Source organism: Protopterus annectens, chromosome 6.part0, assembly GCF_019279795.1.
Source record: "Protopterus annectens isolate FY-2018-M chromosome 6.part0, PAN1.0, whole genome shotgun sequence".
Classification (NCBI taxonomy): Eukaryota; Metazoa; Chordata; order Ceratodontiformes; family Protopteridae; genus Protopterus; species Protopterus annectens.
Window position 1 is genome coordinate 488,736,049 of NC_056737.1, and position 27,837 is coordinate 488,763,885.

General features: G+C 42.1%; 1 protein-coding gene across 1 annotated transcript in view; it reads left to right on the forward strand.

Moving 5' to 3' along the window:
- UBR1 (ubiquitin protein ligase E3 component n-recognin 1) overlaps positions 1 to 27,837 on the forward strand; it is a gene marked incomplete in the record, with an annotated part of 4,571,807 nt that overhangs the window by 2,743,560 nt on the left and 1,800,410 nt on the right. The window contains 1 exon segment of the mRNA XM_044074213.1: positions 3,183 to 3,292. Within this exon segment, the coding sequence (XP_043930148.1) occupies positions 3,183 to 3,292 (110 nt within the window).

Below are 27,837 nucleotides of genomic sequence, written 5' to 3' on the forward strand. Positions count from 1 at the left end.
CAGCTATCTCAGCTAGATACAACACTGATCCACCTGTGTTTTCACATCCTTTGTTAAGGCAATTTCTTAGAGGAATCAAGAATATAAAGCCCCCAAGAAAGGCACCAGTACCAGCTTGGGACCTCAACTTTGTCCTAGAAAAATTGACTCTACCTCCTTTTGAGCCAGCAGCTTCTGTGGATTTACAATTTCTTTCCTGGAAGACAGCATTCCTGTTGGCCATTACCTCAGCAAGAAGGGTTTCGGAATTACAGGCCCTAATGGCTATACCACCGTTCATAACTTTCCACAGAGACAGGGTCTCCTTACGAACCAACCCTACCTTTCTCCCAAAAGTGGTATCTGGGGTCTCTCTAAATCAAGCAATTCACCTGCCTACTTTCTTTCCCAATCCTGAGAACAAAGGGGAAAGACTGTTGCATACCTTGGACATTCACAGACAGCTTCGCTACTACCTGGACAGAACCAAGACCAGTAAGAAGTCTGATCAGCTTTTTGTAGCTTACGCCCCTGGAGTACAAGGAAAAGCAATTTCAAAACAGACAATTTCAAAATGGATTGGACATTGCATCAGATTCTGTTATTCCTTCCATGGAAAGTGTGCGCCAGCCAATGTCAGACCACACTCCACCAGAGCTACAGCCACCTCTACAGCATTCTTAAGAGGGGTGCCTACAAAAGACATTCTAGAAGCTGCTACATGGAGCTCCGTGCATACATTTTCCAAACACTACAACCTTCCTCTATATTCCAGATCCAGAGCAGGCTTTGCTTCTGCAGTCCTGCAGGGATTGATAGCTACACCATCCTTTTCTTAGAGCATTCCACCTCCCCCAGCTAAGCTATGGTATTCAACCCATATGTTATGACTGCAGTTGCATTCTTGAAGGACATAGTACAGTTTTGTACCTACCATAAATGTAGATGTCCGATAGGTATGCAACTGCAGTCGGGTTTTCCCTCCCTCCTTCCCCTCTATGCCTTGGGTCCACTCCTATCCCTGTAACCCTTAGCTGGGGATATCTGTTATAGTGTATCTGTTTATTGCTTATTTATTTGTCTGGAAACCTGTTTTATCATCCAATTTAATTACAGCCTTCCTTGGAGGGCACCTGGCATTTGGGGCAAGAAACACTGAAGAAGATGGCGTCGGCTGATGCTTATGTACTCCAGCCGCTCTGACGTCAGAGAGAAATGCGACATCAGCCGACGTCTGACCCAGACTTTGGAATCCGGCCGACCATGGGCTGCCTGAGGCAGGACAACCCATATGTTATGACTGCAGTTGCATATCTATCGGACATCTACATTTATGGTAGGTACAAAACTGTACTTTTTGTACCTACCATAAATGTAGATGTCCGATAGGTATGCATCTGCAGTCAGGTTTTCCCTCCCTCCCTCCTTCCCCTCTGTGGTATTTCTTGGGTACTTATCCCTCTTATAGCTAGTTGGGGTTATCTATTATGGTGTATTTGTTTTTTTATTACTGTGCATGTTTGGATTATTTTGCATTTCTCCAAATTTAGCCTTCCTTAGAGGGCACCTGGCATCTGAGGAAGATGGCGTCGGCTGACTCTTTTATACCCCGGGCGCTCTGACGTCGGGGAAAGGGAGACATCAGCCGACGCCAGACCCAGACTTTGGAATCCGGCCGACCGAAGGGGTGCCTGAGGCAGGACAACCCATATGTAAGGACTACAGATGCATACCTATCGGACATCTACATTTATGGTAGGTACAAAACTGTACTTTCCTATTCTCAAGATTGTTAAATGTGAAGTAGGCTTCTTTAAATCATTCTAAACCAATACTCTGGGGATAGAAGAAAATAAATGTACTACATCAGTAACAACTAAAAGCAATTTATCATAGTACTATTCATCTTTAATCTGACTTAAAAAGTCCTATGAATCTCTAAGAATGTATGGGTAACTTGGGTTTTGTCCTGCTTCTAGTCATTTAATCTGACCTACTTTTTCAAAGTGAATTATTCATGTAGCATTTTAATGTGCATTAAAAAACTTCCCAAATAGCAAATATGAGTTTGTTCCCAGGCTGGAAGGTAAACTCAATGTCCAGTCAGCCCCACGTCTCACCAGAAGTCTCAAAGCCCTCAGGTCTTGCTCTCTCTGTCTCATTATATTTGATCTTTTATAAGGATAACATTCACTATACACAGCCATTTGTTCTCAAGGTGTCAACTGACTCAAATTTAAGCCAAACCAATTAATTTGCCAGTACTTTTTCCAAACCATTGTAATAGAGGAGATTAAATTCTTCACACTTTGAATGTGCACAGACAGTTAAGATTCTCAACTTTTTATTTCCTTTGCCAGGAATAGATTGATAGCAAAAGTTTCAAAATTCCTTTTTCCAAGTGGTTCTCTCTCGGTTTTGTGGATTTCATGAATAGTTTTCCTCTACCATGTAAACCAAAAGCTCATTCAACTTGGTCTGTTGCTACATCTGCAGCCTTCTTTAGAAATTCCTTTGTTCAAGAAATGTGCTGCAGCAGCTTGGCCTACATTGCACAGCTGTGTCAAGTATTAAAATGTGGACACTATTTTGACATCTAGAGTTTCTTTTGAAGCCTCTTTCCTCCAAGGTTTTTGGTCATGATTCCACCCAAGTTTTCGTGGTAGCGTGGAATTCTGATCCAACAGTCATATTGAACAGATGAATTAAATAGGACATAGTAATTATGTACTTGCCATAGCACTAGATCATTTAATCCACATCTGTCCAATACAGCATTCCTCCCTCCCTCCCTCCTTCCAAATTGTCAGCTGACAAAACTTGGAAGACCATTTTTAGCTCTTCTCCATTAGGACGTATTTCCTTTTGGATTGTGCAAACAAACTCTGTCTTAAATATTTAGTGAACAGGTGCATTTTCGGAGAGAATAAATTAAAGGAGTTAAAGGCAGCAGCACATTTTTTTTTTTTTTTTTGCTAGCTTGGATCTGATGTGGCCCAAAGTCTCAATAGTGTTTATCCAATGTGAATGAAAGGGAGAAGTCCTTGAGATAATATGATTGAGTTTCAAAATGTGAAACTTGTTTTTAAATTTAACTAATTTGTTTGAAACTGCAAGTAATTTGATGTGTTGCTCATTAAAGAACACTGAGAATAAGATCCTGTTCTGTTTGGGCTCATTGTTTCTGATTTGTTTCTGTTTAGAAATTGAAAACATCGGTGGTGAAAGGATTAGCATCCTGTCGCTTCTTGACAAACTGAAACAAAACTTTCACTTTCAGACTCAGATAGACATGATCATGTGGACTTTGAAGGTATTACAAAAATTGTGCTGTTCTTGTTATGCAACTGCTAAAATGTTTCTGCTTTGTCACCAAACTCTAATGTACATGTTCTGCATATAACTTAACTCATTATTATTCAAGAACTTCATTCAGCAAGTAGTGCTATTATGAGTAATGTACATCTCTGACTGATGCTGTTCTCTCATTAGTCCTTTTGGAGGGGTGTAGCCTGTTTCTGTTATCTCAGTACTGATGTCTTGATGCAGAGGGATAATTCTTCACATCCTCTGCAGCATGTTTCTAAGGTCAGTCTGTTATCAGCTTATCTTGGTCATCTTTGAAAGCCAGATTCTATATACTTGCCTTTTCTATATAGTTAATAAATGTTGAATAGCTGTATGTCATTTAGCAAAGTCTCTTTTGCTTAACTTTCTATCAGTCAGATGTGAGAAACAACAAACTGAAGTTTGGTTTTAATAGGACATTATGCCCCTCATCCTGTATACTTACTCCAGGGTTTACATATTTGACCAGATGGGATACGGGTATTTAATATTTATCTTATCTGTATGCATTCAGAAACCTGTTGATAATAACTTACAGCTTGAAAGGGCCCTGTGTAGTTGTTTGATCATTGGTGAGGAACCACAGTCTGTTATTTTCTTGCATATGTTCAGCATACCATGAGGCCTAGGAAGTTTGTGACTTACTTTACACAGTGTTATGCCCCTACCTTTTAATGTCACACTTTGCTGTTTGAACTGTTTGCATATAAATGCAAAACTGTTTAGGATTGCCTAGGAGTGAAATCCAAGCATTTTTTTTATTTCCTTTGTTTTAGAAAAACAGAATAAGAAAAAAAAAAGATCTTTGCTGATAGAACAGTGTAAGTAAAAGTACTTTTGGGAACATAAGGATGTGATGGCTTTGGTACCTGTACCTATTTGGCTCATTTGTTATGGGGATTGGCAGAAGCTCGGCCTTCCTGGGCCTGACAAGAGCTACACTACCCATTCATTTTTACCCAGGAGTCCCAGCAGGCCTCACGTTCCCTGGCAAGAGTAGGAAATGTGCTAGTTTGCTAATCCTAGAGGTGGCCTGGTCTCTCCTCCTGAGACTGCTGAAGGCACAGGTTTAAGATTTTATTAGGGCTGTTGGATAACCTACCTGTGCTTTAGCCAAGTCAGGTGTCTTCTCTTTGCATGTGGTCCCATTTTGGCCTGGCTGCTGCTTTGCTTATATAATGTACACATACTAGTTATGGGCATACTTATGAGTTATTGCTGACTCTGCTGTTGTGCATCTTCATTGCGAAGATGTTAAGCGCGGCGAATATTGTCACCATGTATTGTATTCGTGAGCTGGTGAAGTGCTGTTTGTTTTTTTCCCCCTTTTTCTTCCCTGCGGTACAACTGTGGAGTTGTTATATTTAATTTATTTTGATGGAGAGGCTTGCACCCCCCACACACACACATTGTAGGGGGTCCAAGTGGGCATGCCCCTGCAAAAAAGATGCTTTCTGTTTTTATAAGTTTTCAGCTCACTGCTTTTGAAACTGCATTTTTGTTAAACTGTGAGCTGGAAAAGGTATCGTGATGGGTCATAAGTAAACCCTAGTTATGAAATGATTCTGGTTTTAAAATTTTTGAAAGGTTTGGGTCTCCCTCTCTTTCAGGCTTCTCCATTTGGAAGGTATTCATGTTTGAAACATATGTGAAGCCTCAAAGTCTTCATGATCATTGAGCTACTCTGGATGGTTTTCTTCATAGTGCCTTTTGGTACATGAGTTCCTGATTAACCCTTGCTTCAGACTGTTTCAGGGATATGTCATTGCTGGACTCTTCAATTGTCCCTCCCTTTGAGCTACCCTTTGTTGATATTTGCTTATTTATTATTTGTTGACTTGGATAATATAGTCATCGATAAAAAGACTATGTACAGGCATTACTCAGGCATAGTGCATGAAGTGAAGAACACTTTGCAAAGCCTGTTAAGTATGCATTTAAAGACAGAGAAGAGTGCTTAAAGCAGTAGTTGAATAACATGTAACATAATTACGACATCCAAACAATCAATTTTACATAGGGGTTATATGAGCTAGACATGTTGAATGCCAGGACATAGATGATAAATGAAGATTTTTGAGCTAGGAGGTTGGAGTTAGTGATTATACTGTAAAGGAGATTTGAAGTATGAACAGTTGTTGAGTCACAGGGTAGGAAAATTGTGGTGTTAGGATCCTGCAATGGAAGTAACTAGGCTGAGAGTGGAAGGCAGAGTTTGTTAGGTAGCTGCAATGCAATTAAAGGTGTTGTCTATATACAGCTACTAGTGGAAGGTTGGAGAGAATAAAGGGCCACTGGAAGACATTGGTTCACAGAGACGGAGTAGAGAGAGGGTGTTGGGAGTGTTTGATCAAATACTCTTCTTGTAGTTGGTCTGTAAACAGTCTAGTCTGGGTGTAGAGGTTGGAAGCCCATATCCAGAAAAGCATTACATACTCCCTTTATACTTTTTGGGGCCAGGGTCTAACCATCATGATATTCTGCCGTCTAGGTTTTACATTGGTGGTAGTGTTGCTTTTCCACTATCTCATTTAAGGGCAGGGTGCCAGCACACCATTAAAATACCTTTTCTAGAGGCTTTATGCTCACAATTTGTCTCTGAACAGCCCTTTATCTTTTCATGGTGGCAATCACTCTAAACCTTATATACATCAGAGCTAACAATAAAATGTGATATTTTAGCTCTGTATTTCAGAGTCTGCATTCCTGTGTATCTTTCTTTCTCTGTGTAGTTTGAGATCCATTGTGTACCCACTCCACTGTTCTTAGCTACCATTAAGGCTTTTCATCTTTTGATACAAGTTGAATTCTCTTTTGCTGTTCATGTGTTAATTTTTGATCAACATATGGTTTTTCCATTTCTGTATACCTGATCCTATAATTGTGAGCTTTCAAACTTCTTTTTTTTTTCTTCTCATCACTGTCTTTATTGTTTTCTTCTTCACCGTCACTACTTTCATGTTTTTTTTTTTTGTTAACTCTTAGTTTGTTTTCTATGCCAACTTCCCTCAGAGAGATTTTGCTAATGTGAGCAGAAGTGCCTGCCTAGACTCGTTTTCTTCGTTGTTTAGAAGTTTAACTGTGTTTGCATCTGATTATGTGAGCAAATATGTTTACAGTTCCTCAGTGGCTGACTACACACAGGGCCTATTTCATGATGGCAGTTCCTTCCTTTATACAGAGGTGTACATAGTCTTGCTGTACACTTTTAATGGTTTATATGTTTGGTATGCAAGAACCAGTTTTCTGATTTTCTGTCCAGTTAATCCAACAGTTTTTGAAGTCAGTCAGCCATGCCAGATGTGTATGCTAGCACAGTTAGGACAAGTTCATTTAAAGGTGTAACTTTACTTCCAGATGACAAGACAGTTTTCAGTATTAGTCTTAACCTGTCACCCCTGGGCTTTCGGATATTGGCAAAGGCTCTTGCAACCCCCATAGTGCCTTTTTTAGGCAAGGCTCAAAAGTCAAACCCACCTCCATAGACAGCATAAGGAACAAGAAACTAAGGGTAATGCTGCTAAACGCCAGAAGTCTTAACCTCAAGATGCATGCACTCGAAGCTCTCCTCAGTATGGAGAACATCAGTATCTGTGCAGTGACAGAAACCTGGTTCAAGGCTCCAGAGAGCACCCCAGCACTACCAGGTTATACCTCACATCATGCTTTTCGGCCCCAAAACCCGGACCGAACCACAAAAGGAGGGGGAGTTTCCATATTTATCAAAGATATCCACACCTCCAGGTTAGTGGCATTGCACGAAGTATCGGAGACCATCCATGTGCAACTGACAGTGGGCAAGACTGCTTTTAGTTTATAGCATCCTACAGACCACCCTCTCAAAGTCAGGAATCCCACTCGGCTTTCCTGAAAACATTGGAGAACATGAAGATCTCTCCGAACACCATTATATTGGGCGACTTCAACTACCCAAACATAAACTGGGAGCATTACTCAAGCCCCAGCACCTTAGCCCAAAGGTTCCTGGAATTTATAAACTCAAATGCTATGGAACAACTAGTCACCACTCCCACAAGAGGGGAAAACATACTAGACCTGATCATTACCAACATGGGGACTCTATGCTCCATACCAGAAGTATATGCCTCATTGGTAAGATCAGACCATAAATTAATTTCACTGGATATCCACATCCCGACCCCACCCCCAGCCCAGAAAACCACAGTGAAAAACTTGTCAAAAACAAACTTCACACTTCTCAAAACCGAAGTGGAATCCTTCAAGGCCCCTGAGCCAGTGGAAACTACGGCCCAAACTGCAGAATCCTATATAAACGCATTCTGCGGACATCTCCAGGAATGCATAGATCATGCTATCCCAAACAAAATCAAGACCCAATTATCCAAAGGCAGGCGTCCAGTCTGGTGGACCCCAGCCATAAATAAACTGTACAACAGAAGGAGGAAGCTACTACATGAGCAAAATCCCTAAAAGGGAAGGCATCTTTGATCAGTACTAGCAAAAAATTACGATCCCTCATAAAATCTTCCAAGGCCAGCTTCGAGAGGAAAATTGCACAGGACACTAAAGACAATCATAAGGCTTTTTTCAGTTATGTTAGGAACCTGGGATGCAACTCCCAGACTTATTCTGAGTTGATTCTAAACGACAAAAAATACACTGAACCCACAGACATCGCCAATATCCTGGCAGACAGGTTCAGTGCAAACTCCCATCCCCAAAAGAGCAAGTATCTATCCCGGCAGAGTGCAGCCTCCCAAACATCTCTGATGCTCAGGTGAAGGCCGCCCTCTCCAAAGCAAAAAATACTGCTTCCTTGGGACCAGATGGCGTCCCGGGTTGCGTCCTACATGAACTCCAAGAAGAACTAATCTCGCAAGTAAAACTGCTGTACAGTCTCAGCCTCACTACAGGATATGTGCCCAAAGAATGGAGTACAGCAGCAGTGGTCCCACTCCACAAAGGTGGCGCCACTGTGGACCCTGGAAACTATCGCCCCATAAGCCAGACTAGCCTAGTCTGCAAGGCTATGGAGAGGATCATCATGGAACTCATAAACAAAGACATTGGGGACCTACAGACACTAGATCCTACCCAATTTGGCTTCGTCAAGGGCAGATCCTGCCTTTTGAACCTGGTCGACTTCTTCGAAACAGTCACCAAGGCCATAGATGAGGGGAAGGTAGTCTACACAGCCTATCTGGACCTCGCAAAGGCATTTGACACAATACCCCACTCGGACATCATAGATAAGCTATCCAGCCTAAATATAAACCCCAATGTCACAAGATGGGTCGCAAACTGGCTCAAAGACAGAACCCACAGAGTCAGAGTTGCTGGGGCCATGTCAGACTTGAAACCGGCCATAAGTGGCGTCCCACAAGGTTCTGTCCTGGGACCTCTCTTGTTCGGTATTTACTTTTCTGAGGTACAGGCCAACGTGGGAGGACTATTTCTCACCAAGTTCGCAGATGACTGCAAACTGGGCGCCATAATCGACTCTACAGCTGACACAAACATCCTTCAAAAAGGTCTCGCAGAGACGGATAACTGGCGCTAGAGCCATGGTCTAAAGCTAAATGCCAAAAAGTGTATAGTCATACCCTTTGGCAAAAACAATGTGCCCACAAATTACCACATAGGTTATAACCCATTAAGTACAGAGAAAGTAATTAGGGATCTGGGGGACCAAGTTGATAGCAATCTCTCCTTTGACAACCACATTGCCAATGTGGTTAGAAAGACCTTCTACATAGCCCACCTCATCATGAAAGGATTCACATCTAGATCAAGAGAGGTAATTGTGCCCCTTTATTCATCCATCATCAGGCCCATCATAGAATACAATGCCCCCTTTGGGATGTACCTTACCCGACACCTGCAGCAATTAGAAAGACCCCAAAAGTACCTCACCAGGAGGATCAAGGGACTCTGATGCCATATGCTGCTCTGTTAAAAAAAAATCCAGCTCTACTCAGTTGCATACCACCTACTTCGAGGCGATCTATGTCTGACATATAAAGCTATGTCCAACCCAGAATTAATGGACATGCTCCACCTCAGTAAATCTAAATCCCTTAGAGCCACGCGCTCGAGGGACTTGAACCTCAGCACAGAAATAAATAGAACATGCTGGAGGGACAGATTCATAACCCAGAGGCTCCCTTCGCTTTGGAATAGAATTCCAATTCATGTTAGGCAGAGCACCTCATTGACTCTCTTCAAGAAGAATCTTGATGAGTGGATGGGGGATCGTAGGTTTGTCCAGGGGATTTCTTCCATGTCACTATTAGACAGAGGCACAGTAAACTAAACTTTAAAAAGGGCACAGTATACTCAAATCAAGGGGTGGCGTAAGCCAAACACAATCGGGCTAGGCTTATAAATGCCCCAGGGCAGATAGCCTAGTCTGAACCTATGAAATATTCCTTGTTAAGATGTGTTCTCATCTGTTCCCATATGTTTATATGCATCCTCTTTTTCTCTCTTCTTTTTATTGCCTTTTGCTCCAACATTGTTTCTTGATGCTTTAATTTTAATGCTATAAAAGTTGCTTTCATGCATTATCACTGCCAAGTGTTATATCGTCCAAAAAAGTTCTAACCATTTTAGATGTTCTTCGTGTTTCACTGTTGCTTTCATCACACTTCTGTTAGCTGCCTGCAGGTAGCCCTCAGGCAGCCGGAATACCAAAGTCTTGGGATTTCTGCGTCGGATGCTGTCGCTTCTTCCATGACGTCAGGTCATCAGGGGTATAAAACGTGCAGCCGATGCCATTACATCAGCTTTTCTTGCTGAGCAGAGTCCGAAGCAAAAGCACTTTGCAAGTGTCGGTTGGCCACCTCCTGAAATTTTCATTTTTCGAGTTTCAGACTTGAAGTCTTCTAAAAGATAAGTACCCCATTGGAGATCCTTTTTTCTTGCTCTAACCGATGTCAGAAAAAAATGAACAATTGTCTTGCCTGTGGAAAGCAAATACCTCACAGAGATTTTCATTCTTACTGCATCACCTGTTTAGGACCAGACCATGATGTTCCTCGCTGTTGGTTTTGTGCCTTGTTCAATGCCTGAAGTATTCGTCGTCGGGCTATTTTTGTCGCTAAATACTTTCGCACTTGTTTTCTGTATTCCGAAATGGCTTTGATAAGCCATCAGACTACAGATCTTCCGAAAACATGTAAGGATAAAGACAGAGACAGATCGCATAGGTAGGTACTAGGCTATTGGCCCTAGGGCCTATACAAGCATAGCCAAAAAGGTATCCTGGCTTTGGCCACCCAAGAAAATTATTTTCCTGTGCCCCTGTCAAGCAGAGCCACAGAAGTGATCCCTGGGCTGAATTTCGTATTACCCTTCTAATCGTCAAGATTTCTCTTGGAGTGCTAATGAGGAGCTCTGTTTGACATAGGTAGTCTGTTCCAGAGTATGGGAAGTCTCTGGGACAGGAATCTATCCCTCCAGCATGTTCCGTTTATTGTGGTGACAAGGTTTAGGTCCCTAGAACATGTAGCGCAGAGGGATTGGGATTTCTTTAAGTGGAGCATGTCCAACAGCTCTGGGTTTGACATAGCTTTGCATGTTAGGCAGAGATCGCCTTTGAGTAGGCGATATGTGACAGAGTAAAGCTGGAGCTTTTTGAGATGGTCTGCGTAGGGCATTTGTTTGAGGCCAGTAGTCCTCTTTGTGAAGTATTTCTGTAGCCTTTCCAGTTGTAGTTGTCTTGAGGTACATACCAAAGGGGGCGTTGTACTCTGTAATGGATCTAACGAGTGATTAGTAGAGGGGAACAATGACCTCTTTTTTTTCTGGATGAGAAACCTTTAGTGACGAGGTGTGCCACGTAGAAAGATTTCCTGACCACTGTGGCAATGTGATTATCAAAGGAGAGACTACTGTCCACCTGTGTCCCAGGGCATCTTATCACACTTTCGGTTTTAAGTAGACTACCGCCTATGTGGTAGTTCATGGGTACAGAGTTTTTACCAAAGAGGATGACAATGCACTTTTTGGCATTGAGATTGAGGCCATGGCTTTGACACCAGGCATCTGTCTCAGTGAGGCCCTTTTGTAGGATGTCCACATCGTTAGGAGTTTTGATTATCGCTTCTAGTTTGCAGTCATCTGTGAACTTAGTTAGCCAAAGACCTTCTGTGTTAGTCTGTACTTCAGAGAAGTAGATACCAAACAGGAGAGGACCCAGGACTGAACCCTTTGGTACTTCACTTGTCACTGGTCCGAAGTCTAATTTGGAGTCTGCTACTTTCACAGTGTGGGTTCTGTCAGTAAACCAGTTGGCAACCCATCTTGTGACATAGGGATTTATATGTAGTTTAGTGAGTTTATCAATAATTCCAGAGTGGGGGATAGTGTTGAACGTCTTGGCGAGATCTAGATAGGCTGTGTGAACCACCTTACCCTCATCTATGGCTTTGGTGACTGCTTCAAAGAAGTCTATCAGGTTTAGGAGACATGATCTGCGTTTTACAAACCCGAACTGTGTGGGGTCCAGAGTTTGGAGATCTCTCTTGTCTTTGTTTAGGAGTTCAGTGAATGATACTTTCCATGGCCTTGCAGACCAGGCTTGTCAGGCCAATGGGGCGGTAGTTCTTGGGGTCTGTTGTGGCTCCCCCTTTGTGGAGTGGGATAACCGTGACGGTGCACCATTCATTGAGCACAAAGCCTGAGGTGAGGCTATGACTGAACATAGTACTTAGGTGGGGTGCCAATTCATTCTGTAGTTCATGTATAAGGCAGCCTGGGATGTTGTCAGGTCCCATGGATGCTGTCTTCTTGGCTTTGGAGAGTGAGGTTTTTACCTGTGCAGCCATGATTTCAGGAACTTTGAATTCTTCCAGTATAGAGATGGGCCCTTTAGGGGGTGAGAGGGGGGTAAAGTTAGCACTGAACCTAGCTGCCAGGATGTTGGCAATATCAGTTGATTCTGTATATCTGATGCCCAAAACTGCCGACGATGCTTCCGTTAAGCTAGTCGCCAGTCCGCTGGTTCTCAGTGAGGTGCTTTTGCAGCCCCTGATGCCCGCTTCTATAGATTCGCAGGCCTCTACTGAGACACATTCGGAGTCCGGTATGCTACAAAGATGCTGCTTCGACTATGGAACTTGCGAATGTCTCTACCTTAGATGGGTCTGGAGCCGCTGTACAGGCATTGGCTTCTGAGGGTGTATTCAGGCCTTCCAATGTTCATATTAAACTGATGACTTTGTTTCAAACCAAAATTACCGAATTTCTCAGAATTCGCACTACGCCTAGGAAACAGATGACCAAAACGCATTCTCCGGCCCCCATGACACAGAAAGAAATGCTTAGAATGGTTGAAGACTTTATTAATTTAATTAGGGGAAGCCAGCCTTCCCCCTCTAAAAGACCTAGAACTGATTTTCCGTTTAATTCTTCAGATCATGAGTCTGATGACTCTGACCCTTCTGATTACCCAGGACATGCCTTTACCTACTTATGAGGATTCTGATGCAGAGGATTCCATTCCCTCTGCTTCCTCACCAGTGGATTTTTTCCGTGGTGAAACCCTGCATACCCTTAGAGAGCATTTCCCCTGGGAGTGCCAGGACTACCCACAGTCCAAAAAGAGACTCGTGGAATTTTTAAACTTGCCTCAGCACAGGCCTCTAGCTATCCCTCCTTTTCTTTAAATTGTAGATGATGTCTTCATGGAATCCAGCGTTACCCCTGATATTTTGCCTCCAGCTCCCAGGAAACCTGACTGGTATTACAGAGTACCTGACTCCCACAAATTCCTCTTTAAGAATCCTGCTCTGGATCCAGAGACCATTTCCCAGGGACCTAAAGGCATTAAGGCTACTACAGCCAAAAACCCTACCTCTTCGGACAGGGATTCTAGGGCTTTAGACAGATTGGGTAAGAAGGTATGCACCTCTGCTACGCTTGCCATCAGGGCTGTAAATTGCCAGTTTCATATGTTAAAGTATCAGCAGCATATTATGGAGCTAATTAAACAGAAAGTGATGTTGATTCCTGATTGTGCAGAACATAAAGATTTACAAGAGTTAATGCATTCTGCTAACCAGGTTGGAAAACATACTTTGCAATGTGGTTTTGATGCCTTAGAAGCATCTTGCAGGGCTGCTGTCACTGGGTCTTTTCTTAGAAGGCATGCTTGGTTTAAGGAACAAATCTTGCCAGACCATGTCAGAGCAAAATTACTAGATGCTCCATTAAACCAAGAACGTCTGTTTGGCACTAAAGCAGAAGTCGTCCTCAGAAAGATGGAGGAAAAAGCTAAATCTGTGCAAACTGTTAAAGATTTCCTACAGGTACAGCCACCTCGATTCAGTAGGCATTGGCCTTCTAAAAACTGGCCTTTTCCAGTCCCTCCCAGACCTTCTCAGTCCAAACTCAGGGGCAGCAGACCACCAAAACTACAGTATCAGGGTATGCACAGATCTAAACAATGGAGTGCTCCCACCTCAAAAACAGGGAGTAGTAAGCCACCACCCTATGGTAAAAATTCACATTGACTTGTCCTTAATTCTTCCAAGTCATGCCCAAGTACTTGCTACTTTAGGAGGAAAACTAGTCCCGAATGCAAAAAACTGGGAATACATCATCCAGGACAGATGGGTCATAAACATTGTATCCCAGGGATACATATTCTACTTCCACTCTCTGCCAACCCCAAGTGGATGGCCAGACCTCCCCACAAACCAGTGGGCAGAAGCCCAAAAGCAAGTACTTTTTCTTCTCAGTATCAAGGCTATTCAACCTGTCCCAGCAGAACAAAGGGGACATGGTTTCAACTCCAAACTGTTTCTGGTACCCAGAAAAGAAAACTCTTGGTGTCCTATCCTGGATTTGTCTATTCTCAACACCTTCCTGGTGGTTCCAAGATTCAAAATGCTAACTCTCCAACAGCTGTTTCCTATGCTATCCAAGGACTCCTGGCTAGCCACCGTAGACTTAAAAGAAGCTTATCTGCACATCCCGATAAGGGAATCTTGCAGGAAGTATCTATGTTTCAGAGCAGGCTCTATGCACTATCAGTTCTCTGCACTTCCCTTTGGCTTATCTACTGCGCCCAGGGTAGTCACAAAATGCCTAGCCCCAGCCATTGCATATTGCAGGCAGAGAAAAATTCAAATTTACCCATACTTGGGCGATTGCCTGATTAAGGCAGACAGTCAGGAATTGCTACTTCAGCACCTGACATTTGTAAAGAGACTTGTAATTTCACTGGGGTACACCATCAACAAAAATAAATCACATTTGGCATCCAGCCAAAAGATTGTATTCCTGGGAGCAAGCTTGAACACAACTTCCCAGATAGCATTCCTCACTCCAGAAAAACAAATTTATTTGACAAACTACTACAATCTAATGGCCATCCAAGACCAGCTATCTGCAAGAAAAATACTGCAAGCCCTTGGGTTTATGGCCTCTTGCATTCTACTAATTCCGTATGCAAGACTGCATATGAGGAAACTTCAGTGGTACTTAAAAAGTGTCTGGTGTTAACATTCTCAGGGCCAGGAAACAATGATTCCTATCATTCCTTGTCTAAGGACAGAGTTCCCTTGGTGGGTGGAGGCCTACTACCGCAACAAGGGACTCCCTTTCACTCAACCCCCTGCTGCCCACACCCTAACAACAGACACATCAGACTATGCATGGGGGGGGAGGGGGGTCACATGGCAGGATAATGCATTCAAGGCAAATGAAGCCCAAAGCAAATGCACCTGCATGTCAGTCAAAAATAAATGTTAGATGTACAGAATGCTCTGACAGCCTTCAAGTGCGTTATTCTCCCAGGACAACTATTGATAAGGACAGACGACAACACCACAGTTGTGTGGTACATAAACAAGCATGGGGGAGCCTATTCTTACCCATTATGCAGGATTGCCATGGCTCTGTGGAACACAGCCTTGAGCAATCAAGTGCATCTGCAAGCTCAGTTCCTACCAGGCAAACTTAATTCACTGACAGACGACTTGAGCAGAAATCTAATGGACCCACACGAGTGGAAACTGAAACCCAAATCATTCAAACTTCTGATCCCCAGGTGGGGGGCACCAGAGGTGGACCTGTTTGCTTCCCCGCAGAACTATCAATTGAGTGCTTATTGCACCAGAACTCCCCACAGCCAAGCATGGAAAGTGGATGCCCTGTCCTTTACATGGGAAAACCTCTCAATCTATGCCTTTCCCCCTCTGCCCCTCCTCTCGAAGGTTCTACTAAAGATCAAACAGAACAAGCCAAGGACAATCCTGATTACACCAGGCTGGCCACACCAGCACTGGTACCCACTTTTGCGCAGTCTTACAGTAGTGCCACCATGGCACCTGCCTCAGACCCCTTCCCTGCTGTCCCAGCATGAGGGCCAGAGTTTGCATCCTCAGCTACAAACCCTGAACCTAGCACCCTGGCTCATCCCCTGAACTCATCACCAGCAACCCTCAGTAAACAGGTGCTGGATGTCATCCTGGAGGCAAGGAGGCCTAGTACTAGAAAATCCTATTCAGAAAAGTGGAAAATATACTATTCTTGGAGCCAGTGTCAGGAAATGGACACAACTTGCCTCATATACTAAGTTACTTAACAGAAATGCTCCACAAAGGCCTATCCTTCTTTTCAATTAAGATTCATGCCTCTGCCATCTCAGCTCATTATGATACTGAGCCCTCCCTCTTCTCTCATTATTTATTTCAGTTTGTTAACCGGGAAAGTCCGTTGGGCCAAGGTAGCCCATTTTCAATGGAGGCCCAAGGAGAAAAGCTCCAGACAGAAAGACAATATACGATGCATCAGTACAGCATATGAGAACAGCAGTTTAACATTCAATATACAGCAAGGCAAGACTTTACATATCTTGAATTATATGAGCTGAGTCTATCACTTATAAGATATTAGCAAAAACAATAAATTTATGTTCACTACATGTATTTAGGCAAAGGAATTTTAGAGAGATGAATTGGCCAGTGGCAGAGATTAGAGTAGAATAGAATAGGGATAGGTATCAGGAATCAGTTAGGATGGGTACAGAAGCACTCCCAGAGGGAGCAGAGGTGAGAGTGGAGTAGGATTTTAAAGGATGGTAGGTTAGGAGTAGTTCTAATGTAAGGGGGAAGAGAGTTCCATAATCTGGCAAGGGAGAATGATAGTAGAAGTTGCCCTGGTGCTTGTAAAGGCTTGTAAAGTTCTAAGATGTTCTGATTTGTGGATGTAAGTGTTCTATGTGACTGGTGAAGTTTTAGAGAAGAGGAGAGTGATGGACAGTTAGAAGGTTTGAAAATTATCTTGTGTGCTGTAGTTAGTAGAATGAAATTTAGGTAGCTTGGGAGTTCCAACCAATTTAGAGCATGTAGGGAGTTGCAATGGTGAGTAGAGGATTTGAATCCTGTGGCAAACTTTGAAATTTTGTTATAACATGAGGAAAGTTTAGATTTTAGGGATGATTGGAGGTTAGAGAGTAGCGGAGCTTCATACAAAAGGGAGGGTAGGTAGTAGATAGTAGATAAGAGATGTCTAGAAGACAGAGAAAGGTAGCGCCTGTGTCGATAAAGCATACCAAGTTTTTGACAAGTCTTAATATTGGTTTGTAGGTGGATATCAAATTTTAGCTGGTCATCGATAAGAACGCCCAGAAGTTTTGTATGGGGAACTATTTCAATAGTAGTTTTGTTTAGGCTAAGTATAGACAAGGATGCTTTGTCAGCAGTAGTATGTCTAGAGGGGTAAAGATCATTATTTTAGATTAGGAGGCATTTAGGGCTAGGTGATTGTCAAGCATCCAGGACTCAGTGGAGGAGAAGGCTTCTTGCGTAAGGTTTATTAGTAAAGGAAGAGTTTTGGTTGAGCAGATGATAGTGGAGTCATCTGCGTATTGCACCAGTTTAGCATTAGGGATCTTTTGGTGGAAATCATTGATGAAAATGTTAAATAGTAAAGGACCCAAAATAGAGCCTTGGGGTACACCTGTTGGGGTGTGAAAGAAAGAGGAAGTGCAGTAATTCCATTTTACAGCTTGTTCCCTGGCTGAGAGATAGCTGGAGAACCATTTGATAGACGAAGAGGAGAGATTAAGATGGGAGAGTTTAAAAAGTAGAAGCACATGAGAGAGAGTGTCGAAAGCTTTAGATAAGTCGAGGAGGAGCGTAGAAACTATGTTCCCAGAGTCACGAGCAGAGTTAATGATTTCGAGGAAGGAAAAAAGGGCAGTGGTGGTGCTATGTCCTGGTATAAACCCGTGTTGGGTAGGAGTTGGTTGTCCAATACGTAGGGTAATAGTTGGAGGTGCATACATTTTTCGAGTATCTTAGAGATCCTCTGGTCAAACAGTTTCTGAGAGGAGCCAAAAATTTAAGACCCCTCAGAAGAGCTCCCACTCCAGCCTGGGACCTTAACTTTGTATTGGAGAAGCTCACGCTTCCACCCTTTGAACCTGCTGCTACAGCAGAGTTAAAATTCCTCTCCTGGAAAAAAGCTTTACTTCTAGCCATCACTTCAGCAAGAAGAGTGTCTGAATTGCAGGCCCTTATGGCCGTGGAACCCTTCATTATCTTCCATGCTGACAGGGTTTCCGTCAGGACAAACCGATCTTTTATGCGCAAGGTAGTACCTAGTGTGGCTTTAAACCAATCCATTCATTTGCCAACCTTTTCCCCTAATTCTCAGAATAAGGGGGAAAGGATCCTACACTCCCTGGACGTGCACAGGCAGCTTAGGTTGTATCTGGACAGGACTAAACCTTTCAGAAAATCTGACCAGCTGCTAGTCATATTTACTACAGGGGCAGAGACCAGGGCCATTTCAAAGCAAACCATTTCTAAATGGATAGCACACTGCATCCATTTCTGCTACAAACACCATAGGAAACTTACCCCACAGGGGGTAATAACACATTCCCTAGGGCTACATATACTTCTACAGCATTTCTCAGGGGAGTCCCTACCAGAGACATCCTGGAAGCTGCAAACTGGAGCTCTGTACACACCTTCACCAATCATTACCACTTACCTATCTTTTCTAAATCCAGAGCTGGATTTGGCACAGCAGTCTTACAGGGCGTGCTAGCCAGCCCTAATGCTTCTTGACTGCCTCCACCCTTCCTCAGCCTTTGGGAATCAACCCAAGTGTGATGACTGCAACAGTGAAACATGAAGAACATAGTACAGATGTTCTTCGTGTTTCACTGTTGTAGTCATTACATTTGGGTAATCTGCTGGCAGGTTGCCGTCAGTCGGCCTGAATTCCAAAGTCTTGGGTCCTGCGTCGGTTGCTGTCTTCTCTTCCATGACGTCAGGTCGAAAGGGGTATAAAACATGCAGCCGAGGCCATTTGCTTTAGTCTTTCTTGCCGCGCAGTGCCCGAAGCAGAAGCATTTCGCAAGTGCCGGTCAGCCGACTACTGAGATGTTCGAGTTGAGTTTCAAAACCGAAGTCTTCACTAAAGCTAAGTACCCCGTTGGGGAAACTTTTTTCTTGCTTTTTACCGATGTCGGAAAAAGTTAATAATTGCATTATTTGTGGGAAGTAAATACCTCAAGGATTTCTATTTATACTGTAATCCTTGCCTAGGCCCTGATCACAATGTGCCTAGCTGTCGGTTTTGTGCTAGATTTAACCAACGCACTATTAAGTGTCTGCATATTTTTGCATCAAAGTATTTTGGAAACAGATTTAACTACCCAGAAATGTTGTCGGATAGCAATCTGACTACCAGAGCACATAAAACAACGCAAGGAAGAGGACAGAGAAAGGCAGTCGAGATCCAAAACTGATGATGAAGCTTCTCCTAAGCCAGTCGCTGGTACTCAATGAGGCGCTTTCGCAGCCCCTGATGCCTGCTACCTTTGAGTCGCAGGCCTCTGCCGACACCCATGTGGAGTCCGGCATGCTGCAAGATACTTAAGGTATTGGACCGACGGATGCATCTCCCTCGGATGGGTCCGGAGCCGCTGAGCAGGCACCAGCTTCTGAGGGTGTATTCAGACCTCAACATTTGTATATCAAACAGACAACCGCTGCAAAATCAAAGACAAAAACAACTTCTAAAACTAAAAAAATGATGCATGAGCCACGTGCACAGGCCTCTATACCTAAAAAACAGATGGTCAGAATGGCTGAAGACCTTATTACCTTGATCAGGGGTACCCATCCCCCTCCAAATAAGAGGCCTAGACAAGACGCTGATTATGAATCTTCAGATCAGGTTTCCATTTCTTCTGATTCCTCTTCTGATCAAGAATTATCTTTACCTCCCTATGAGGATTCTGATGCTGAGGAGTCTATTCCATCTGCATCTCCTCCTGAGGATTATTCATTTGGAGAAACCTTGCATACTTAGAGGGAGCATTTTCACTGGGAGAGTCAATACTTCTCAGAATCAAAACAGAGACTCAGGGATTTCCTTCTCCCTCAGCACATGCTTTTAGCCATTCCCCCTGTTTTAGACATTGTGGATGATGCGTTTTCGGAGTCGAGCTTGACCCCTGACTCCTTACCTCTGGCTCCCAGTAAGCCTGACAGATATTACAGGGTCCCTGACTCACATAAATATTTAGAAATCCTGCTGCTGATCCTGAAACTATTTCACAGGGTCCAAAGGTAGTTAAGGCCTCAACAGCAAAAAATCCTACCCCCTCTGACAGAGATTTAAGGGCACTGGACAGATGGGGAAAAAAGGTTTATACATCTGCAACCTTGGCAATCAGGGCCTTAAACTGTCAATTTCATATGCTTAAGTACCAACAACGTGTTATGGGATTGCTGAAACAGAAAATTATGTTGATTTCAGCATGTGCAGAAAATAAAGAATTGCAGGAATTATTGCATGCAGCTGAACAAGTGGGAAAGCATACGTTGCAATGTGGTTTTGATTCTTTAGAGGCCTCCTGCGGGGCCGCAGTTACTGGATCTGTGATTAGGAGGCATGCCTGGTTAAAGGCACAAAATTTGCTTGATCATGTTAAAGCTAAATTGCTAGATGCACCTTTACAGCATGATTCTCTGGTATTAAGGCAGAAGAGGTTTTAAAGAAAATGGAAGACAAAGCTAAGTCTATGCAAACTGTTAAAGACTTCTTACAAGTGCAGCCACCAGGATTCAGTAGACACTGGCCTACAAAAAATTGGTCCTTTCCAGTGTCAGACAGAGCTCAAAGGGGCAAACCCAGACGCCTCAAGGATTCCAGATACCAGACGCAAGACTCATACAGGTCAAAGCAATGGGGCGCATCCACCTCCAAATCTGGAGGAGATAAAGCACAGACCTTCAGAAAGCAATCCCAATGACTTCCCTCTGCCTACACAAAGCACTTATCTTTTGGCAGCACCCATAGGGAGAAAATTATTACTTTTAGCTCAAAATTGTCAGTTAATAACCCAGGACAAGTGGGTACTATACATTGTATCACAGGGATACAGATTCCATTTCCACACTCTGCCAATGGCAAATGGTTGGCCAGATTTTATTTATTTATTTTACATTTGTTAACCGGGAAATTCCGACTGGACCAGGTCCATTTTCAGCGGAGGCCCGGGGAGAAAAGCTCCAACATCAAGTTATACAAATACAGTACATCCAGCATAATACACAAAACGGGTTACATCATGTATGCAGAGCATAGTAATATAACAAGAATTAATAAAAACACTCCAGGTAAAAGATATAGAACATGGGTAAAAAGACAATGTCAGTCATACTTTGGTAAGAAAAGAAAATATATCAAGTAAGATTCTACAGTTAAAAGTACCCTTTCAGATGACCAAGCCTACAGGGGATCAGAGCTCCAGCATGTGATCAGAGAGGAATTTGGGGAGTTAATAGTAGTATGGGTAGGGTTATGTGATACAAGGGCATAACCATGTACTAAGAAGGTGCGATTTGAGGAGTTTTGAATATGGATGTGGAGGGGGCAGTGGACACAGATAGGGGAAGAGAGTTCCAATTTCTGGCAACGGTGTGGGAGTAGAGCGCTTTCCCTGCATTATTGTTAGCCTTGGTGATGGAGAGGAGAGATTTTTCACTGGATCTTAGGTATCGGTTTGTAGTATAGATAGTAAGTAGGTTGGATAATGAGCGGGTTTTTTCAGGATATTTGAGAATATTGTAGGCTGTGCCCAGCTGGTGATAATTAAGTAGCTGTGGTAGCTCAAGCCATTTTAGTTCTTTTAGTGCAGCACAGTGATGGGTTCTATAGGTTGAGTTAGTAGCAAACTTGGCTATTTTATTGTAGCATGATTCTAGTTTGTCTAGGTCACATTGTCTGATTTGGGTAAAGATTGGTGCTGTGTATAATAGAGTTGAGAGGAGGTGGCTTTGTGCAAGAGTGACTCTTGCTTTTTGTGAGAGAAAGGACTTATGCCTGTATAGGGAGCCTAGTTTTTTGTGTACTAGTTTTATGGTATGTGAAATGTGAACATCAAAGTGGAGATTATTGTCTATTTCAATGCCCAGAAGTTTGGTGTGGTTAGAAGGGGAGATGGTGGTGCCGTCATTAGAGGTTATGGTAAAGGAGAGGGTTTTTTTTTATCTATTAGGGGTAAATAGTAGCAGTTTTGTCTTTTTGGGATTTAGAATTAGTTGGATCCCAGATATCCATTTTTCTACTGAGATAAAGGTATCTTGAGTGAGTGTACGTAGGGTGGTGGGAGATGAGGCGGAGCAGATCAGAGTTGAATCATCTGCATATTGTATGAGTGTGGCATGTTGTGTAGAGCATTTGAGGTTATTTGTGAAAATAGAGAACAACAGCGGGCCCAGTATAGAGCCCTGTGGGACACCTATGGTGGCTGGAAGTTGTGTAGACAGAGTTCCTTTCCACTGGACTGATTGTTGCCTGTCAGACAAGTAGCTTCTGAACCAGGCCATAGTAGAGGAGGTGAAGGATAATGATGTTAGTGAGTCTAGTAGAATGGAGTGGGAGACCATATCAAATGCTTTTGAGAGGTCTAGGAAAATGGCTGATACATATTTGTTATCATTCCTGTGAAGGTTTATATAATTAGTGAAAGATAAAAGGGCTGTGGTAGTGCTGTGATGTGGACGGAAACCGTGTTGTGTGGTAGATAGTAGATTGTGTGTGTTAAGAAATGTCATCACTTGCAAGTGGATGCATTTCTCAAGAATTTTGGATAAGGGGCAAAGGATGGCAATAGGTCAGTAGTTGGAGAATTCATAAGAATTACCTCCTTTATGGAGAGGAATGATGCGAGATACTTTCCAGAGTTTGGGTATGTAGGATTCTAGTATGGAGCGGTTGATAAGGATGGAGACAGGATATGATAAGGAGTCACTAGCCATTTTTAGGTATGCAGCAGGTATGTTATCAGCTGCTAGTGTGGTTGGCTTTAGTTTTAGGAGGAGTTTTTTGATAGTTGAGGTGGGCACTGGTGATAGGCTGAAAGAGGGGGTGGTGTGGAATAGGTTATGTTGTGACTGAGGTAGAATGTTTTTGGTTATTTGACTAAACAGGGCCAAGATGGATTTAGTAAAATGGTTATTAAACTGAGAAGCTGTGTCTAGGGTATTGTTAGTAGAGATGGGTGCTGGGGTTGTGGTTTTGCCTGGCTTTAGTAGGGAGTTAATGGCATGCCAGAATTTTTGTGGACTGTTTGAATATTTCCTTTGGGCGCTAAGAAAATAGTTTTGTTTGTTTGTTTTGGATTCAGCCTTGGCCTTGTTTCTAAGCTGTTGATAGTATTGTCTGGAGCTAGGGGTTTTGTCAGTTTTCCAGATTTTCCAGGCTTTATCTCTAGCTTTTAGTAAGGCTCTGGTGTCTCTATTTAGCCAGGGTGCGTAGTTGGCTTTAACTCTGATCTTTCTGCTGGGAGCTAGACTGTTAAGGATGAAGTAGTCTACTGCCTGGTCTAACCCGAGTGTCCGTAGTGGTTCCCAGTTGCAGTGGCTTAGGACAGTATTTAGGTATCGTGGGGTAAGGTTACGGTCATCTCGTACAAATTTGTAGACTACTGGTTTGGGGTGATTGGAGTGTTTCTGGAGTAGGAAGGTGGGAGATGATCACTTAAGTCATCTGGGAGGCAGCCTACTGTATAGTTTTGTTTGGGATAGTTGGTTAGTGTCCAGTCCAGTATGGATTCTCTCTGTTTTCTCATCTATTCTAGTTGGTTCTTTAATTAGTTGAGAGAACCCATATAGATTGATATGTGTAGAGGGGCTGCTGGAGTTACAGGTTGCCCAGTCAGTGTTAAGGTCTCCTAGTAGGATCGTTTCCTGAGGTAGATTGTCCTTTGTCCAGTGTAGGATGTCTTCTATTATGAGCGAGTTGTTGCCTGGAGGTATATAGCAGCATATTATATTAATCTTCTTGGTGTTTCTTATGGATAGGACAGAAAACAGGACTTCAGCAGTTTGAAAAGTGGGTGGTGTGGTGTGCAGGAGGTGGAGGTTAAGGGTGTTTTTAAAGAGAATGGCTACTCCTCCTCCTTTCCTGTTTGTTCTATCAGATCTAAGTGTATTATACCCTGGGGGAAGAAAGACTTCATCTTGGATACTGGGTGTAAGCCAGGTTTCTGTAATGGCGAGTATATCAGGGTTGTAGCGGGCTATGAATGCATGTAGGTCTGTTAGCTTATTGGTAATACTTCTTATGTTGAGATTTAGGATTAGCAGGTCAGATGTTTGTCTAGCTGAGATGGGACCTGGATTTGGGTGAATGTCACCAGAGGTTAGCAGAATTTGTAGGAGTGTCAGTATGTGTTTTTTAATATTAATTGTTTGTGAGCTTGGTCTATGAGAGTTTTTCTTAGTGTGATGAGATGGTGTAATTTTTGTTAGTGAGTAATATGTAGTTGTAAGATTTATGATTGTAGGGCAGATGTAGAAGTCTGAGTGAGTTTGAGAGGGTGGGCTAGTGTGGGTAGTGTGATAGCAGTTGTGCAACGGTAGATCTGTTTGTAAGGAAGTTAGGAAGGTTAGCGATAGTAGAGCTAGTGATAGGGATGTGAGTGTGGGTAACATGATACTACTTTGAGTGAGAAGTACAACTAGGATTCCTTGTTGGTTGTGTGTGAGGGTAGAGTTGTGTTGCCTGGGAATGTGTTTTGGGAGTGGGATATAATTGGATTGGGGGGTGGGGGGAGGTAGGATGAGTGGGTTGGGCTAGTTGTTAGGGAATTAGGGGTTGGACTACTGGTCAGGTGATTAGGGGTTAGAATAAAAGGAGAAGTAGTGGGGGCGGGTGGAATAGGGGGCAGGGAGAGGAGCGGAGCAAGCCCGAGCGCAGTGAGGGCGAGTGAAGCGGGCTAACACCGACTCTAAGTGTTTCTTTAGGCTTTGGTAAGTATGTAATGTTAGCTTAAATTGTAATATGTTCAACTGAAATTTTAACTGTAATTTAATATGTTTGCACGAAGTTATAGGCTATGTTATGTGCACAGAGTATAATTTTCTGACATTCTTAAAAGGATATAGAATTAAAGCTGGGGTTAGTTACAGATGAAACAGGAGAGGAAAAGAAATGCTCTTTTATAGATTTGAGTATTTCTCAAAAGAAACTTGACTTTAGTTGGGGGGGGGGGGCACTAACTGGAGAGCAATATACAACTGTTTAGTCCTGGTGATGTACTCATCAGTACAGAGGTTTGACTAAGGAACTATACAGCAGAAATATACCAATACACTCACTAACATTTGTTTAAGTTAATGCAAGTAAGGTATTTTACTGTCTAGACACATGGAAGTTAAGCACCTACATTAGTATTTAGTCGTTTTAGTTGCAGGACAAGTGTCTGTGGGTGCCCAGTGCTCAAGAGAAACAACTGAAATTTCTACTGCTTGATATGGGGGGCAGAGACCTGCTTGACCTGAAGGATGGTTTGGATTACTGAAAGAAAAATAGAAGAAAAATGTAAGAGAGCATTAGGTTAAGGCAGCACATACTGTGTGACCAGTCAGATTGGATTTTTGTTTAGCAGTAGTCAATAACAAAAACATCAGGCAATGGTTAATCCTGCTTCAGCACCTGATAACATAAAATATTTTCTTATGGCAACATACAAATATAAAATGTAAATATAGAAAGCAGTCCTCTACTAAATTAAACCCAAAATCAGAAAAAAGGCCAGCACCAAGGAAGGTTCAAAAGTAGTTTAATAAAACTGAAACTAGACCGGTTTCAGCAGCAAGGCTTTCATCAGTAGTATAGTCAGCAAAAAGCACTTAGTCATCATCTTATATAATGTTCTTTAAGGCATCTATATGACATCACTTCCTGATAAGTCAAAAATGCAAACAAGGCAAAAGTAATTGAAAAATACAATCAAGGCAAAAGTAATTGAAAAATACATAGTTCAGTAAACAAAAAAGTTTGCCTGAGTTGCATGCATATCTCCAGATTATAATGAAAAAATCCAGAGAGACACAGTATACTGGTATATCAATGATAATAAACAAACTTAATAACAAACATACAATAAAGGGTAAATGCCAAAAATAAACCCGAAACAAAAGTCAGGTTATAAGAATTCTGGTGTTGAATACCAGCCACAGTATCCTAAAATGAGCTGAAATGCAAAAACCTAAGCAATGCAACCTGATAAGAAATAAGTACATATCGTAATGCAAGTGATGGTTAATTACAAATTATAATTTATCATTTAATCCAGGAGGAAAAGCCCCAAGTTTAATGATCCACCTTTTTCTTTGGTATTTAGGATATCATGCCAACCTGTTTTAAAAGATCGATTCCTATGATATGATCAATGATGGTGAATGTAAATTTGGCAGTGGGATGTTTGATAACATGTCTATATAGTGCATTAGTTAATCTTCTGTTTCTAATGTCACCAAGGTGTTCAGAGATCCTGACACGAAACTGTCTAGACGTTTGGCCAATATAAAATGCATGACATGTACATGTGGCAAGATAAATAATCCAGTCTGAACTGCAGTTACCAAAAAACTGTATGTCGTATATTTGTCCAGTGTTCCTACTAGTGAAAGAAGTAGTTTTGAAAATATAGTTACAAAAACTGCAATGTCCACATGGATAAATGCCTGAAAGTTTATCTCCAGTAAGTGTTCTTTGAGTTGGAGTGTGATCCATGACCCTGGTTTTTTTATAGTGTGAAAATAAATTCCCTAAAGTTTTGCCTTTCCTATAGGAAAAATAACATCGTTCTCCAAGATAATCTTCCAACATCTTGCCTTGCTGCTGAAACCGGTCTAGTTTCAGTTTTATTAAACTACTTTTGAACCTTCCTTGGTGCTGGCCTTTTTTCTGATTTTGGGTCTAACAAGTGCTCTTGCCGTGCACCAGCCTAACTTGCTAGCTCCTATACACTACAATGATTTTCGTTTGTGCTGGCTGTTGGCGTTTGGGAGTTCTACCATTCAGGTAGTCATCTTTTTTGTGGATTGCTTAGGATTTTTCATCCTGGACATCGTTATTTTCGGATGCATGGCATCTACATCGCTTTCTTTTTAAAGGATTGACTTTTGGTCATCCTTTTTTTGGTTTTGTTGGATTATCATGTTTATCTAAGTTAATAAGTGAGTATATTGGATGCATTAACGCTGTTGAGTTTATCGTTTGCGTTTACGTGGTTGCAAGTGTTTTCCACCATCTTCGGATTGGGATTTGTTTTCAAGGTCGTTGTGGTTTCCATACTGTTTTTGGACATATCAGGACTTCGAGGATCGATTTGGCCTTTTGGGACATTGTTTGGAACAACTTTTTAAGGGTCCTAATACATTTCAAACTTCATCTTTCCAGGTACTGTTCTTGACATCTATTTTTGGATTAATTTTCATTGGTAATTGTTTTACCATAATGAAGAATTTTTCTGTGACAATCATTTAACTGTCTGGAAGGTGTTGTTAAGTCGTTTTTTCTTGAAGACTGGACTTTAGAGAACTGTTGTAGCACAATATAACAGTGCCATTTTTTCAGGACTTTTCATGTATGTGTTCTTAGTTTATAACACGTGTATATTTCATATTATTTTGCCTAGTCGTTTTCTTTTTTATATACTGGATTTCTGAGTACTGTTGTAGCATAATACAACATTGCTATTTTTTCAAGGACATTTCATGTATGGGTGCTCAGTTTGTAATATGTGCATAATTTTATTTTATTTCATTTGATTATGATGAACTAGCCATTGTTATATACACTAGGTTGATACAATATTATTGCTTATATCTGTTCATTCCTATGTTCCTACTGGTTCATGTTTTGTTTCACATTTGAGTCAATATTGGTCACATATTTTGAGGGCTTTTGTTTTGTTTGCCCAGTGTTGCACTCAGGTCTTCTTTTAGAATAATTGCTGGGTATACAGTGCTGACAATAATCATCTGTACATTTATACCTTTGATAACAATTTCATCTGAGGACTGTATTGAACAATTATTGATTTCTTAATATTGTTATCTGATTTAAATAAGGTGCATAAGTGTGTCTGGCTTAAATTCATTACATATTGGTATACTCCATATGGATTTAGCCACCTCTGAACAACTGTGGGTTGTGCATTACTCAGAACATTGCATTTTAGACATTACAGGCCTTTGA